At 40.9% G+C, this 15,829-nt stretch overlaps 1 protein-coding gene across 4 annotated transcripts in view; it reads left to right on the top strand.

The window, feature by feature from the left end:
* ppp1r12a (protein phosphatase 1, regulatory subunit 12A) overlaps nt 1–9,898 on the top strand; it is a 43,310-nt gene extending 33,412 nt beyond the window's left edge. For 3 of the 4 annotated variants that reach the window (XM_068306640.1, XM_068306642.1, XM_068306643.1), the window contains 11 exons: nt 479–569; nt 700–879; nt 978–1,152; nt 1,918–2,039; nt 2,184–2,249; nt 3,270–3,286; nt 3,375–3,492; nt 3,632–3,736; nt 3,823–3,870; nt 5,486–5,536; nt 8,161–9,898. In XM_068306640.1, coding sequence (XP_068162741.1) covers nt 479–569; nt 700–879; nt 978–1,152; nt 1,918–2,039; nt 2,184–2,249; nt 3,270–3,286; nt 3,375–3,492; nt 3,632–3,736; nt 3,823–3,870; nt 5,486–5,536; nt 8,161–8,247 — 1,060 coding nt within the window. In that variant the 3' untranslated portion in view covers nt 8,248–9,898. Of the gene's footprint in view, nt 1–478; nt 570–699; nt 880–977; nt 1,153–1,917; nt 2,040–2,183; nt 2,250–3,269; nt 3,287–3,374; nt 3,493–3,631; nt 3,737–3,822; nt 3,871–4,057; nt 4,092–5,485; nt 5,537–8,160 lie in introns of all 4 variants that reach the window. The other variant, XM_068306641.1, reaches the window with a different exon arrangement.
* The last annotated feature ends 5,931 nt before the right edge of the window (nt 9,899–15,829 follow it).

The following is a 15,829-nucleotide window of genomic DNA, read 5'->3' on the forward strand; positions in this document are numbered from 1 at the left end:
TCTTTTGTGTGTGGTTGGGGGAGGGCGGAGAGGGGGTGTGTGTGTGCATATTTCACATTCCACTAAACGCTTGCATGAACCCACAGAACCAGAGCCCTTCCAGGTTTTCCTCACTCACGTCAAAGACGGACAATTCATTCAAGCAATGGCGCATGCATAATGTATACTGAACTGGGTGGTGCAACTGTTGTAGTAATGCCTCACAAAGAGGGGACAAAAAGCTTAAGGCTATTAGAAGACAGTCAACACTGATCTATTTGTCTGTTGTCAATACTGTCAGATTCAATATTTGAATTTTAGCTACCATAAGCATGAAAAGAAGGATTATTTGCTTGTTACTGTCAGCTCCATGAATACTCTTCAGAGGCCTTTGTAGACGTTCAAGCAGCAAAAAGATCAGGGACAACTTTTCTGATTGTTTTATTTTATATTTTACATTAATTATCAACCACATTTTTGGTTTGTCTTCATTTTTCAGGTCATACCTGACACCAGTGCGAGACGAGGAGTCAGAGTCCCAGAGGAAAGCCCGCTCCAGACAGGCTCGACAGTCCAGGAGGTCCACCCAGGTCAGTGAGCTTCTGTCACCTCTAATATGTCGATTGTAGATTATTCTGAGGGAATGTCATCCACTTGACATTCATGCTCGTACAACGAGAGAGGAAGTCAGATTCTAGAGGTGTTGCCCTCTTCTCCCAGGGCGTGACTCTGACTGACCTGCAAGAAGCTGAAAAAACAATTGGAAGAAGTCGTCCCGCAAAGACCCGGGAGGAGGAGAAGGAGGAGAGAGAGAAACAAGACAGGGAGAAGCAGGAGGAAAAGAAGGAGACTGAGACTAAGGAAGATGATTATCGGTCGAAGTATCGCAGCTTTGAAGAGGTAAAACTCAGATCGTTTACTCTCTCAGGACTGAGCCGCTGTATCTTAGGGCCTACAGTCCCTCCTAACAGTCTTCTGTCTGTGTCTCTTCCCACCAGCGCTACCGGCCTTCATCTTCCTCCTCCACCTCTACCATTTCAACGGTCAGCACTGCCTCCACCCCGTCCTACTCTAGCACCACTTTGTCCTCCAGTTCCAGCTCCCTCAACAGGCCTAACAGTCTGGTGGGGATCAGCTCCTCTTACAGCCGTTCCTCCAGAGATACAGAAAAAGGTCAGTAAGCTGTGACTGCTGGTAAACCAGTTGTGAATCGGGGTACTTTCACATCCTTGGGTGCTAAACAGTTACACAACAATAGTTGCTCTTTCATCATTACAATGTTCATGAACCTTGTTAATGTATTTGCTAATCTAATCTACCTTACATTTAATCAGACAACACAGCACTGTTTAACCTTGTTGGCAGAAAATGTACACAATAACTGCTTAAAAACATTTCTAGCAATATCGTTGTGAGATTGAAACTGAATATTTTTTTTAATGTTACCTACGCTGGTGCAAAAACAGTATTTCAGTTGGCAAAAGCTGTGGGTGCATAAATGATGTCAGCATCTGTTTGCACAGGTTCATGTTTACATGGGCAAACTGCCACTCAGTCATTAGTGACGTTGAGACAGAAAGGGATCAGGCCGTCCTTCAAATTATGTAGCTCTTCTCTTCATGCGTGAGGCTGTGAAGCATGTCTGGGAAAATGGAAGCAGTTTAACTTCTCAATTGAGGGAAAGAAACGTTGATCGTTTTGTTCTCCCATAATCACAGTCTGTTTGCTTTGGCCCTGAACTCGAGCCGTGTCGGTTTGTTGTCTTGATCAAACTTTGTTTCAAAATCACATCACTACCTTGTTTAACATGATTATTTTTCAATCTCAGTTCTGTTGTGGATTTTCATGTGGGTGCTTCCATACCATGTTGGATTTTATCATAAGCAGATTATTTATTGTTTACTTTTTTTTTCTTTTCTTTTTTTTCTCACTGGGCAGAAATTGATAAAAAGGAGGAAGAGAAAGAGGGAGAGGACAAGTCTCAGCCCCGCTCCATACGGGATCGCAGGCGGCCCCGCGAGAAGAGACGCTCTACCGGCGTCTCCTTCTGGACCCAAGATGTAAGAGATTCCTAGAGATGGCTTCTTTCTCTAACATAAATATTCACAACACTGACCCAGGAAGTTCAGGAGTTTATAGAAGTTCCTCTTTGATCATTTGGATACCAATCTTTTTCTTTCTTTTTTTTAAAAAAAAACACCCAGGGTGATGAAAATGACCCTGAACAGCAGTCTGACTCGGAGGAAGGGAGCACCAAGGGAGAGCCACAGGTAACACAACACGCACTGCAGAAAGTAGATAAAACTGACTTATAAGAAGGCGCCCTCGAGGCAAAGTGGAGTTTCATGTGTGGCACGACCTACTTCTGATTTTTACCCTTCTACATTTACTCTCCCGTCTGTCCTCATGCCTCCTTTTATGAAGTCCAGGCCAAGCAACTCTAGCAGTCTTTGATAATCACTAATCTGTCCTGTGTAGCTGTGATTTCCTAACTTTATTACATAAATTTCCACCATCTGCAGCCTGAACTTTTATTCCCCACCTCCCATACCCTTATGTCCTTTTTTGTAGTGACCAAAAGTCATCTTTAAAAACATGTAATCAAAGGGAAGGAAGTGTGGTTCACTTAGGTCAGAGTACACATGCACAATGAGACAGAACGGAAGAATTCATTCATGAAAAACAGTTTAATTCCATAAATGAAAATATCAGTGCCAAGCAGTAAATAGCAAATGCAATTATCTTGCAGAAAAAGCTTTGGAGCTTCTCCTGATGTATTCCAAATGTAAAAAAAATATTGCTACAGGAGCAGCGTTTAAGTTTACATTATGGTTAAGATTCATCAGCATAATGCATCTCCGGTTCTGTACTGATCTATTCGTGTGAGCTGTGTGTCGTTTCCTCCAAAGCTTCAGCCCGTCTCACATCATAGCATTGTTGTGCAGCCGCCTTTGGTCCACCTCAGGAAGCAGCCTGCAATTTTTCGAAATAGCTGGAAGCCCGACCCTTCAACCTGACCCCGCTATCTGATGTCTGGCTCCGTGTGCTGAGCTTCTGCTGTGGCACATCACAGCAAGTCTGAGAGGCGGAACAGGCCCTGAGGCGCTGGCTGGCACAGCAGCTGTTAGGAATAGTGTGTGTAGGAAGTGCATTAGAAAGGAGTGAAGGTTAGGTGGTGATATGTGCAGAGGAATGCTGTAACATCTGAATGAGGAAGTTAAGTTTGGAAATGACTTTTTGTATTCTTGTAAATGAACTTTTTGCTTTTCTCTTTGTTCTTTGTTTTCCAGAGTGACAGATTATCCAGGTAGGTTTTTAGATCGCCTTCTGTGCATGTGTTCTTGATTCATTTAGACAATTAGATTTTAAATGACTGTCTGTTCATGCTGTCGCAGGAATGAGATCACTTCATCCTCGGATCGCAATGACACCCTTTCCAGCCGCGGCTACACTGAGAGTCGGAGGACATACTCGAGCCGACTAGACAGAGACGACACCACTGACTATAAGAAGGTCTGAAGTCCATGTGAAACACCATTGATTAAATCTTGTTTGAAGGATCAAACATGAGCTGGGGGACAGAGATGTGTGATGGCAGCAAACGTAGCCTGCTAGAATGTTAACCATGTGACCCCCACCTCCCCTTTTTCAGCTCTACGAGCAGATCTTAGCTGAGAACGAGAAGTTGAAGGCCCAGTTACGTGACACAGACCTGGAGCTAGCAGACTTGAAGCTACAACTAGAGAAGGCCACGCAGGTACTCCGAGCTCACGCCGCTTCAGTCGATCTGTGCTGATGGGAGATGATCTCTAATCAAAACTTTTTATATTTTTGTGATTGCAGAGACAGGAACGCTATGCCGACCGATCACAGCTTGAGATGGAGAAAAGGGTAACGACTTTATTAACCGGGCTCCAGAGCATTCACAGATGAGAATTACTGATGACATTTGTAACTTCTGTCTCTTTCAAATTTATTTCAACCTTAATCTACATCTCAGAGCTCCTGTCAGTTATTTTGATCAGTCTGAACTGCTTTACTTTTGTCGGTAACACCACCAATGGGTTTATGTCTAAAGGTAACAAGCAGGCCCCAATATCATCTGAGTGGTGGTATGATCTTAAGCTGAGTTTCTGTATCAGTCTCCTCTCTGCTGCTGGCTGTCGTGTCACACATGCCCTTGTAGCGGAGGTCAAAAAGGGTCTTCCTCCTCCCTGCCTCTTCCTCCCAGAACACTACCACCTTCACCTTCTCACATGTTTGATTCTCAAAGACAGTGTGTGGTCACCTCTTCTCAAGACTGCCTATGTTATTTATTTACTTTTGTTTGAATGAAAGCGTGTTGACCTCGATTTTACGCAGGAAGTAGAACTAGTCGGTTTAAATTTCTGTTCAGAGATTGCGTGCACGTGCGTTGTCACTCATCCAGTTCTCAGGTGCAGACGTCATAACCTGCTGACACAAAATTAATCTGTTGTTCAGCAACATTCCAGAAGATCCATTTGTCTTCACAAGCTTTAAATAATAAGATTGTTGTTTTTTGTTGGGTTTTTTTGTTACAAAAGACATTCTGACCTCATCCACACGTAGCTGGATCTTTTTGAAAAGTTTTTTTGTTGCGGTTACGCCTTCCGTCCACACGACAACGCAGATATCTGGGATGAAAACGCTGGGTCTGCATTGTCGTGTGGATGCCGTAACCGAAACCTTTTCTATTTGAGGGGCGTCTCCCTGCAACGAAATCTGCTGTGACGTCAGCGTGTGACCCATCTCAAATGGACTGAGTTATAACCTGCTATTTTCTGACGCATAACAGCTCCACGTCAAAGATGCGTTGATAAACATCCTTGACAGATGACTATTTGTTCGTCTCTCTTTCGTTATGAGTCAGTTTATATATGTATTTATTCATTCATTCACGTTCGTCAATGACGCCGACGGTCAGACCAGGTAGCGCTGCCTGCTAGTGGGAGAACTCTGCCGTTCCTCCTGGAGGTCGTCCTCCAGGAGGAACGGCATGAATTTCCACAATTTCCCAGTCCTCTCTCCTGTTGTTGTTCTGCTTATAAACATGTTGATCAACGCACTTATGCGGTTACATGTGGACGGAGATTTTTTCGAAACCGCTATCGTGTGGACGCAAATTTTTTTCTATCCGGGGTGAAAAAAGTTTTTGAAAAGATACGGCTATGTGTGGACATGGCTTCATTTTATTCACGAACCATCCAACACGACCTCTAAGCATCTCCATCCTAGTTTTGTGACTCATTCCTGCCTTTAAATCATGTAGAAATCACCAATCTGGAAGTGTGAACTGGCTGTTGCTTGCAAACGCCTCACCACGTGTGTGCGTGTGTTTGTGTGTGTGTTCCATTGTGTATGCTATCGCTACACGCTCACCATCTTCCACACCTTAATTCATGCAGTGCGTAGAGACTGTACTGAAGTGTGTTCTGCTAGTCGTCTGTGAAATGTGGGAGCTAATGTGCTTTCTTCTGTCCCGCAGGAAAGAAGAGCTCTAGAAAGGAAGATTTCTGAGATGGAGGAGGAACTTAAGGTATCTCCCGACACTGTCACATCCACAGCACATCACAATTTTCTTTTTAGCAATTAATGGAGTACAGAAATTTAAAGGTTCTGCTTTTGTGGTTATTTCTGACTGGTATTAAATTATTCTCTCGTTATAAATTGTACAGAAGTGTTTGCAGACGTCCATCCTGAGCGTTGACATTCAGCTGAAGCTAAAAATCTCAAGATTTAGATGTAATAAATGAGTTAAGCTCTACTTTATTTTCTACATGAATTCCTAAATTACTAAATTTAATATATGTGTAGTAAAGAAAACTCAACTTTCCAAATGGAGGCAAATAGAAGCTTTGAACCCAAACTTCTGTTTTGGACAGAGTTCAACATGCGTCTCATCTGGCTACTTGATGCGTATGTAGGTTCATGCCTCTCTCCATGTTTGGAGCAGATCTCAGGTCAGCTGTTGTAATCGATGTTGACATAACATTTAAGCCCTTTGATTCAGATGGCCAATTAAATGCTGCTTTCCTGGAAAAATTTAGGGGAGAGAAGGGGGGGGGGGGATCCATTAGACTCTTGTGCACGACCGTTGTTCCCATGGCCGTGAAAACAAAGTGTTATTTTTAGTTCCTGGACAGCTGGCTGATCTTATCAGTGTCACTTTACCATTCCAGCTACAAGCATCATGCTGGAGCGGAAAGCTCTTAATCATTCCTTCGGTTTTTCGGAATCTGTTCCCATTTTCTAACAATCTTCCTTTTCTGTTTTCCCCTTTTCCCTCCCTCGGCCCCTCTTCTCTTTTAATTTATATTGTCCTTTCTTTCATTAATCCCTTTCATTTGTTTCCCCATAACACTTTCCTTTTCTGCCATTTTTTCATTCTTGCTCCTTCCTTCCCTTTCTCTCTCCTCCTGTGTTGTGGTTGTGTCTCCCCTCCCCACCCCCCCTGCAGAACCTCCCCCAGGTAAAGCAGGTTCAGGCCCTGCGGCAGGTTAAAGAGCGGCTGCAGGCCGAGAACCGGGCCCTGTCCCGCGTGTTGGCAAAGCTCTCGCAGTCCGCCTGCAGCCAGCTGCCCTCCGTCGACCTCTAAGCCACGCCCATCCATCCACCACCATCTTCCCCCTCTCTTCTTCTGCTCTCCTTCCTCTTCTTCCTGACCCCCCCACCCCTTCCCAACCCCATTCTTCTCATGCTCCATTCGTGCTCTGCCCACGCCCATAGACAGGCAGGTGCCCACCCGCTCAACCATCAGTGGTTTTATAAACTCCCGTTTCTGCCCCTTGCCCCGTGCCTCCCAAGAGCTTTTGGTTTTCAGATTGGGGAGGGTGTTTTTTTTCTTTTTTAGTCTCTACAACAAGACACTCGCCTAGTACAGTCCTAAACCGACTCTTGACTCCATCTTAACTATAAAACTAATTATCGAGAAAAGAAAACGCAGGTAAGTATCATTGAAGACTAAATTTTCTTTTAAAAACCTGTACAGGAAAGTGTCCTGATTGTAGTTTTACTTGCGACTTGCTTCTTCCACAGGAAGCTCAGTCGTTCACTTTGGTTTGTTCTGGCTTCTTTGCATGAAGTGGCTTCTTCTGATTTTGGTATCAACCTTTTTAGCCAAAGCTTCAAAGATTGAACCTTTTTTTTTTTTTTTTCCCACCCTATTTTCCACCTCAGATTTAAATTGGAATGAAGTCGGCTGCATGCACCAGCAGGTTCAGATTAGACATGGTTTAGCATTTTTCAAGATTAAAGCAACTCACTGCACCGATGATTGAATGTTTAAACCAGTGGATGAGCGATATTTGTGCTCAACACATGATTTATTTTTGTTGGAATTGGAATCAGTAGGAGTCTGGCATGTTATGTCTTCATCCCCACAGCTACAGGAGCGTTTTTATGAGGAATGAAACATCACTTTAAATCACAGTATCGACACTAAAGGGATTTCAAAGCAGACTTCTGTGTAGAATCGGGAGCCTATTTACTAAACATGAATTTCTATACATGCTTTAGGAAACTCAAAATACAAAGTTGATCATTAATTGAAGTGGCATTAAGTTTTAAAGTTACACTTGTTAGTTCAAATTATTACACTGTTCACACTCTGGCTGTAGTTTACGCAAATCAATAATATGACAGCCATGATTCGACCTGATCGCTTTTCTTCCTCTGAATCATTGTTTCATCTCGTCTTTAACACGTTCAGGAGATGGTTTAATAAAATTTAACAATATCCGTCAGATGCATGGACTCGTTCCTCACTCAAACATCAAAATACAAGTCATTTTAATTGTTATGGTAACTTGTAAGAGCAGCTTTGCCTTGTATTTTTCTGGCTGCTGCCGAGCAGCCGTTCAGATTCTGCATGGCTTTCTCAGGAGTTCCTTTGGTCTGTGGTGTGCCCGCTTTGACTTTTTCTTTGAATTGGAACGAGGATGTGATTATTTTCTTCTTCTTTTTTCCCTGAAAGAAATTAAAAAGTAGAAAACAAAGTATGAGACATGCTGTGTGACTTCAGATTTGCTTACACAGGCTGCAATTAACTAATGTGTAAACTGGCTTGGCTTGTTTTATGACACCACATTTCTGTTCAGACTTGTCTAAGCCTCATCTGTTTGTCCTCCTCCCTTCCCCTCTTTCCTTTTTGTTCCCTTCCAGATGCTCCCAGACTTGAAAGCAGACAACCAGAGACTAAAGGACGAGAATGGAGCGCTCATTCGAGTCATTAGCAAGCTTTCCAAGTAGAACACACCCCAACGCCCCGTCTTCTTCAGCCCCTAAGCCCCCCATGGCAGTGACTAATGGAATTGCACATTTAGATATTAATTGCAACAGACATCAGAGACAAGACTCCTTTTTTTCTTTTTCTCCTCCCAACTCTTTTTTTTAAATCTCCCTTTTGCTCATCCACCACCACCACTGCAACATCCATCCATCCATCCCCCCCCTCTCTCCATGCCACCTCATCGGCTGTAATTCATTCGATTAGTGTGGCTGTTGTCCCCGTTGAGTTTACAGAGCAAAAGGAAAAAGGGTTGTGTGATCAGCATGTTAAAAGCATTGTGAGCGAAGTGAAACCTGAAAACTATTTAACCAATAAGCCTTAGTTGTACATAGAGAAAAAGAAAAAAAACACTTGCATCCATCTCTTCTCCTTCTCAGCTATCAGTAAAGAACAGATATTATCCAACACCTGATTTTATTTGTGCCACACTCTCTGATGTATTCTTTTTCTTCATCTCCCTATGTAAGTGTTGTGTGCTGTGCAGTTTCCTTACTCCTTAACTCCTCTAAGTGCCACTTTCTGCCCCGCATCAACTCCTTGTGGCCCCATATTTCACACACAGATCACCAATGATGCACACGCCCCCTCCCCTCTTGCTTGTTTTTTTTTTTTTTTTGTACCTCTGTGTGTCTTTCTCCAAGAGGGAAAATTTGAGTTCTCGCTGTAGCGAAACGAGGCGGACCTGGTGGAATTTAAGCTTTCACTGTATGTGCAATATGCATTTCCTTCTTTTTTAATGCTTTAATTATAAGTCCATCAAAAGTAGGATTTTTCACTCTTCCACCCCTTCCATCGCTCACCTCCCTCGTTTTTGTTTTTTTTGTTTTAAGTTTGTAGTGTAGTCAGTTTATACTCTGTATTTTTCTCACTTTGTTTTAGCAGGTACTGAGTGATGCTGTATATACCTGTATGTATTTGTTTTGAGACCAGCACATGGCATGCGTTTATGGTTCCCATCTGTTACTATTAAAATTATACAAATTCCAGAGGACAAAAAGGTGTGTTTTAATTCTTTTTTTTTTTTTTTTCATAGTCTGAAGACATTGGAGCCTCTATTTCACGGGACGGTTGGCAGTGTTCAGTGCTCTTTTTTTTTTTCCCAGTTAAAAAATAATTGTGAGATTAAAAAAAAATTGCTTCACTACATTTCACTTTCATTGTATTCAGTATCTTGGAAGAGTGCTGTTAATTTTGGTTACAATTTTTTTTTAAAGCTGTAGTGTTATAGCCAAGGTGTTGTCACTAAAAAAAAATAAATTAAAAAAAATCTTAGGTATTGCTAACCCGGTCCTTACGATGTCTACATGCACTGTCAATGCCATGTGAGGAGTCTTGATGTCAGGTTTAAGCAAATCGCCACCATCGACTATTTCATGCATCTGAAACATTTTATGCATTTCAGTGGCCTTTTAAGGATATTTTAGTAAAAGAAGTTTAAAAAAAAAAAGTCACTGCAGATGGACTGATCACCATCTACTCTGGTTTAGACTTTTGTTTTTCTTTCATTTTTTTCCCGTCATCTTGTAAAATAGGTGTGTGGCTTAATACATGCAAGCTGTGCTGTGACTACCAACCACTGAAGAGTTCATTAAAATAAACTTGTACATTGTTCCCACGTGTGATTATTTTAATCATTTGAAGAATTTCTGTGTGATTTGTACGCGTAACTGTCAGTGCTGACTTCCTTATGTTGAATGGGATATCCAGTTAGTTAGTGTGCTATAGATTAGTCCTAAATTTTAATTTTCGGGATGAAATCTTAATCAGTTTTTATTGTATGTGTTTGATATATGTTGTTTTCATTACAGCTTTAAATATGTTCAATGAAAATTTTCTTCCCCAGTTAATTAAACACTTCCTTATCTTGCAACATTAAGATATTTTACATTAAGTTTATTATTAGTCAGACCAATATAGAAAGATATAGTTTTGTTTCCTTTTTTTCCTAGCAAATTGACCCTTTTGAGCTGACGCACAGTCATGAAAATGACCTTTATATCTTTTTTTAAATGTAGGATACAGCATTTCAATGCTACAATACCGAGTCATACCAGCAGATGGCGCACACCTATGCAGGCTGGTGTATTCAACCTTATTGAGTTGGGGTTTTTTTTGTTTTTTTAATGCAGTGATTACAAGGTTATGATCACTGTTATAAAATTCAACTCCTACTCATGTCTGTTCCAATGCCATGCTCTGCTCACTCCCACATAGGAGGCATGGCCCCCATTCACATACTTAAACCTCACATTAGTGTTAAATGTCTGAACCATTCTGCCACTCCATGAACGGGAGTAGTCGTCTCTTAACCCTGTTTACATCAACATGCCGACGAAGCTCTTTTTACATCCTGTCCTCCCTCAGTCTAAAATCCCAAATGATGCATTCATGCTCCTGAGGCTGCTCACTTTTTGGAAACCCAAATGTCAGCTGCTTTCAAACAAATATAGATTACATGTGTATACAAAATGATAAAGTGGCAGATTGTTATCTGCTACTTCTACCAGTGGATTAAAGCAGCCCCCATATATCAGCATGTGTGTTTTGTTGATAATAGCTATGTGGGCGTTAGTTGCTACTTAAACCTTTAAATCTGCAGAGTAAATTTCAAAGATATGCTTTGCTATCTCCTGTAATTGCCTACAGTCATGCAAAAGCATCTCAGCTCTCTTTTAGTTTCTATTTTCCATTGCCTCAGTCCTGGTTAATGAATGTGGTTTGTGTTTGTACTCTCCCATGGACATGCTTCCTCAATCATCTCATGCAGCAGGATGAAACAACGTTGAATTGGAAGTTGCTGCTGTGTCTGTGAGAGTACATTCTGTTGTTAATCTGCCCCTTTAATCTGTTGCGGTTGATCAATGTTACTCAGCAGGTTTATATTTACACTTACCGTAGTCATTCATTTGTAGGGCAATTACATCAGAGTACAGTATATACAAGTAGAGTTCATATATTTTATAGTTAGGGAAGATCTTTTTGGATTAGACCAAAAACAATGTTTTCAGTCACGATGGCATTATTAAATCGACCGCTCTTCCTGTTAAAAAGTAACACACCTCTATAAAAAGCATAAAGATAAGGGAGAAAAAAACATCTGTCAGAATAAAGATGGCTGGAGCAACATGACCTGGATGGTACCATTGGCATGCGGGAGGTGAGGTAGTCCACCACACAAACTGCCAGAATGGTGACCGCTCCTCATTCCACAATGGTGCATCTACACCAGAGTAACAACAACAGACTGTCTGTGCCCCGGTTGATGCTTGGGAACAACCCAGAAGTTGGGGTGATCTAAGACCCCAAATTCAAATGAGAGCAATGGTGCCCAAAGTTAGATGAGGTATGGATTTACGTATAGTGGCCCTGTGCCGAAGGGATACAGTTGTTGAACTTGTGTGTTCCTGGATGCTGAGTGGGCGGCTGTGTGTGTGTGTGTGTGTGGGGGGGGGGGGGTGATGATGATGTCATCATCATCATCTAGCACAATCAGATGATGATGACATCATCTGGTTGTGATAGTCCATGAAGAGGAGGATTACTGAGGTATTTAATGCTGACGGGGGAGGCATGAATTACAGAGAGTCATGTGTGTATTTTTAAATCCCTTGCGTGCGTGTACCATGTTTACTATCTACCATCAAAATACACCTCAGGCCGATGTGAACATTATCGTTCAACATGTAAATTAAAATGTTAACAGAATGATTGCACTCCTGGAAAAGAAGTTACCGTTCATCCTTTAGGGAATATGAATGTGTTTAGTTTACATGACCGGAATCAATTCTCCACTTTATGAGGTTGAAAATGAAGAAAATTGTACCTTATAGCGGTGCTTGAGGAGCATCTTTAGTGATATCTGATATAACCATTGACTGATAATAAATCTCAACTGGAGCTTTGAGACCTAAGAATAGTTCTCATGATGGCTGGTTGGTTTCCCTTATTCCTGACAGCAGCTCCGTCGTGGGTTGACTTACTGTTCTTTTCAAGGCTGGAAATCATCCATAAAGAGAGAATTAGATCTTGGCAACTGCTGTCACACACAGACAGAGATACCCACACACATACACTCCACTCATTTTATTTTCACCAGTTTAATCCCCTTCTCTTTCCTTTTGCAGCATGCCAAGCAAACCCCCAACACATAAACAGAATCCGCAATCCAGATGCATAGATGCAAAAAAATTTTTTTTTTAAATCTCAGTGCTGAAGGCAAATGGTAATGGGGGGGAGGTTCAATGACAAATGGAGGTGTCGTGTTGAAGTGACAGCTTGAGTCTCACTGAAACAAAGACAAACACACTTGGTTAAGACTGATTCCAAAACAGTGATGGAACAGAGTGGATAAATCTGAAAAAGGGAACACATCTCTTTCCCTGACAGAGCTGCCATTTAAATATCCTGCAGTATATGCAAGCAGCAGACAAATTACTGTGGTTGAAATATGATAGTTTAAGTCAATTATGACGGTGAAAGTGGTCAGAGCTTCCTAAACCTGCTACTTTTCTCTGTGGAATGTCTTTTTGTTGGTTGAACAACAGCGAGGAGCTGGAGGAGGATGCCACGGATTCTGGACATTCAGGAAAAACTGCTCTTTGTTTGTGTTTAAATACAGCACAGAACTACTGTATGTGAAAATAGAAAAGGTAGTCACACCAAATAAGGACTTGATTTAGACTTTTCTTGTGTTCTCCCACTTTCAATCAATACATTTTTAAATTTAATTCACATTTGAATTTTAGTTATATATATTTTTAGGTATTCTTTCTTTACAGGACTTCTTTGTCTGCTCCCTAAAATGTTTGTGCAGACTCGAATGTGGAGTAAGTCATCAATCAAATTATCCACATGGAAACTTTGAAAAAAATTAACCAATGCCTTGATTTTGTTCAGGAAATTGACTCATAGAGAAAGTAAAAGAATTTTGGCAGAAACTGAGAAAAATGTACCTTGTGAGTGAAGAAAAACACACACACACACACACACGCACGCGCACGCACACACACACACACACACACACACACACACACACACACACACACACACACACACACAATCAAATTGATTAATAAAGAAACTAGTTTTGACAATATAACATAAATACTAGAATGCATTCAGAGAACATAAGCACATAAATCCATCCGGCTAGGATCTGGGAAAAGCAGCAGGAGAGTGTTTGCACCAAGTCATGATGGGCATCCACTTCACTGCAGGATCATGGAATTTTAGTCTTAGTTATACATTGACTAAATCACTCTGATTATTCCTCATTTTCACTTTATTGTGTAAACAAAACAGTGTAAGAAGCCTATATTTTCAATTTTAACAAAAAATAGAGGAACAACAAAATTCTAATTTTGATTTTCTGATTTTTTTACAGTTGCATTAACAAATTTGGTTATCTATTTGGTAATATGAATTATTCTTCTTAAAACAAGTTGAAATCATTTACAAAGCACTTTGATTGCAGTTGCATCTGCATTAAAATTATTTGCAAGTAATTTGATTTAATTTAATCAGAAAGTAAACCCGTGGTCGTGCAAGAAACAGATGACTTATGATATCCAGGCTGAAAATAAAATCTTAATTTGGTATGAATTAAGATTAAACATAAATCTGTTTTTGGAGTGATCGCAGCTCGGAGATGACGTTGGCACAGCGACCCACCCAGTAACCCACCAGCGTGTCATCATCACCATCAACAGATGGTACCCTGCAGATGGCACTTGGAGCCGTTGGAGGGCATAGAGGGGATAAACCTATGAGGTGGAGACGTGACTGGATCTGCAGAATGAAGTCGTTCATTACACAGCAAAGCTATATGTTTGTCTTATCAAAGAAAGGAAATGTCACCTTATTTACTTTTAGCTGCAGAAGCTTCTGTTTATTCTGTTTACATGTAGATGACATTTTGTGACATTATAATATCTGTAAGGTCTCCATGTGAGTGTTTGGAACTCTCTATTTCACAGGAAGTGTGTCACCTAAAACCCTCTGTTGTCCCTCCACTTAGCTTCCTTCCTACTGTTGACCATGAGCACACAAAGGAGGGTGATGTCACAGCAGAACTGGGACCGGATGCTAAACAGTTCAAATCTAGCACGAGGAGCAAAAGTTTGGATAACATATTTCATTCTGTCACAAAAATGTCCCTTTTTTAAAAATACGGAAAACAGCTGTTAAATGTTGAAGAACAGAAAAACAATTTCAGGGTCTGCTCCGGTTTGGATCTGCACCAAAATTTTATCACATTTATTCTGGCCCCAGAGCTATCCTCCAAAAAAGTTTCATGGAAATCCAGTCAGCAGAATGAAACTTGGGTGAAAGCATCGAGATTCTGTTACTTCAACATGAGCATTCGGATATTTTTTTGCAATTTATCTGACTATTATGTGTGATGGTGACTCTGGCAAACTGACTTTAGCATTTGATACACTTATTTGAAGCCAGATATTTGTGTGAAATTATTTTTTTTAAAATTTGTTCCTATTCATAACATAAAAAGAAAATGAAATCTTTTTTCTAAATTCTGCTCCTCCATTTTGTGCCAGAAAAAGGTTAGGTTTTGTATCTTCAAAAAGAAAATTAAATAACAACTCAGTTTTAGTTTGTGAAACAAAATAAAAATATCCAAAGATACACAGACTATCCTGTGTGTGTGTGCGTGTGTGTGTATGTGTTGAAGTAGAACATTGACTTTCGAAGGGATCAAAGTGCGATTAACCAACAAGGCAAACAGCATGATTCCCAGTCATCATAATGCTCTTATCCTGACAGCAGTATCTGCCCACTTGATGAATGTGCGCAAACCCAAACATCTGGGAGGATTGGAAGAAACATTTCTTGAATACTTACTTCCTCTTGGATAAACAATTTCATGGGGGAGTGAGCTCCCATCGCTGTCCGCTCTCCACAAGATTACACTGCTAATAGCTTTTGAAATGTTATTGGAGAATTGAAAACTTGTGGAGGCAAAATTGGCCATTTTGTCATTTTACTTTATATTTATTTTCAAGATACTTTGACGTTCATTTTACAGCCTTTAAAGCAATCCATGCTCTTGCCTCTGCTGCAAATCTGCAATGTAGAGTTAGAGCTCTTTCAATTTTGTAATCTCTTACAGGAATGTTAAATGGGATTGAGCTAGAAGTTTGCATTGGCATGGAAGGAAATACTTAACAACAACCTTTGTGGCCTTTCACTCTTTTTTCCTCCTTAAGAGCAGACTGAAATATGCAAAATATGCAGCAGAGTGACCTGAGTTCACAGATCAGGGTTTATTTTTAGGAGAGAAGCCTCACTCCTTTGCTCCACTCAACCTTTTTCACTATCTGTGACATGATTGACACATGCAGAGAAAATGGCTGGGTGCTTGTTCTCCCACTCACTCATGCGGGGAGGTGCGTGAGTATTATGTTTCAGGCCTGTACACCAAATAAACATAGATGCGCTAACAGCCTCTTTTCTAGTGGTGATGGAATCCATATAAATGATGAACTTCCCCAAACATCAGTGCACCCTTCGGAGCAATAGACACGC

Source organism: Antennarius striatus, chromosome 22 (assembly GCF_040054535.1).
Source record: "Antennarius striatus isolate MH-2024 chromosome 22, ASM4005453v1, whole genome shotgun sequence".
NCBI lineage: Eukaryota > Metazoa > Chordata > Actinopteri > Lophiiformes > Antennariidae > Antennarius > Antennarius striatus.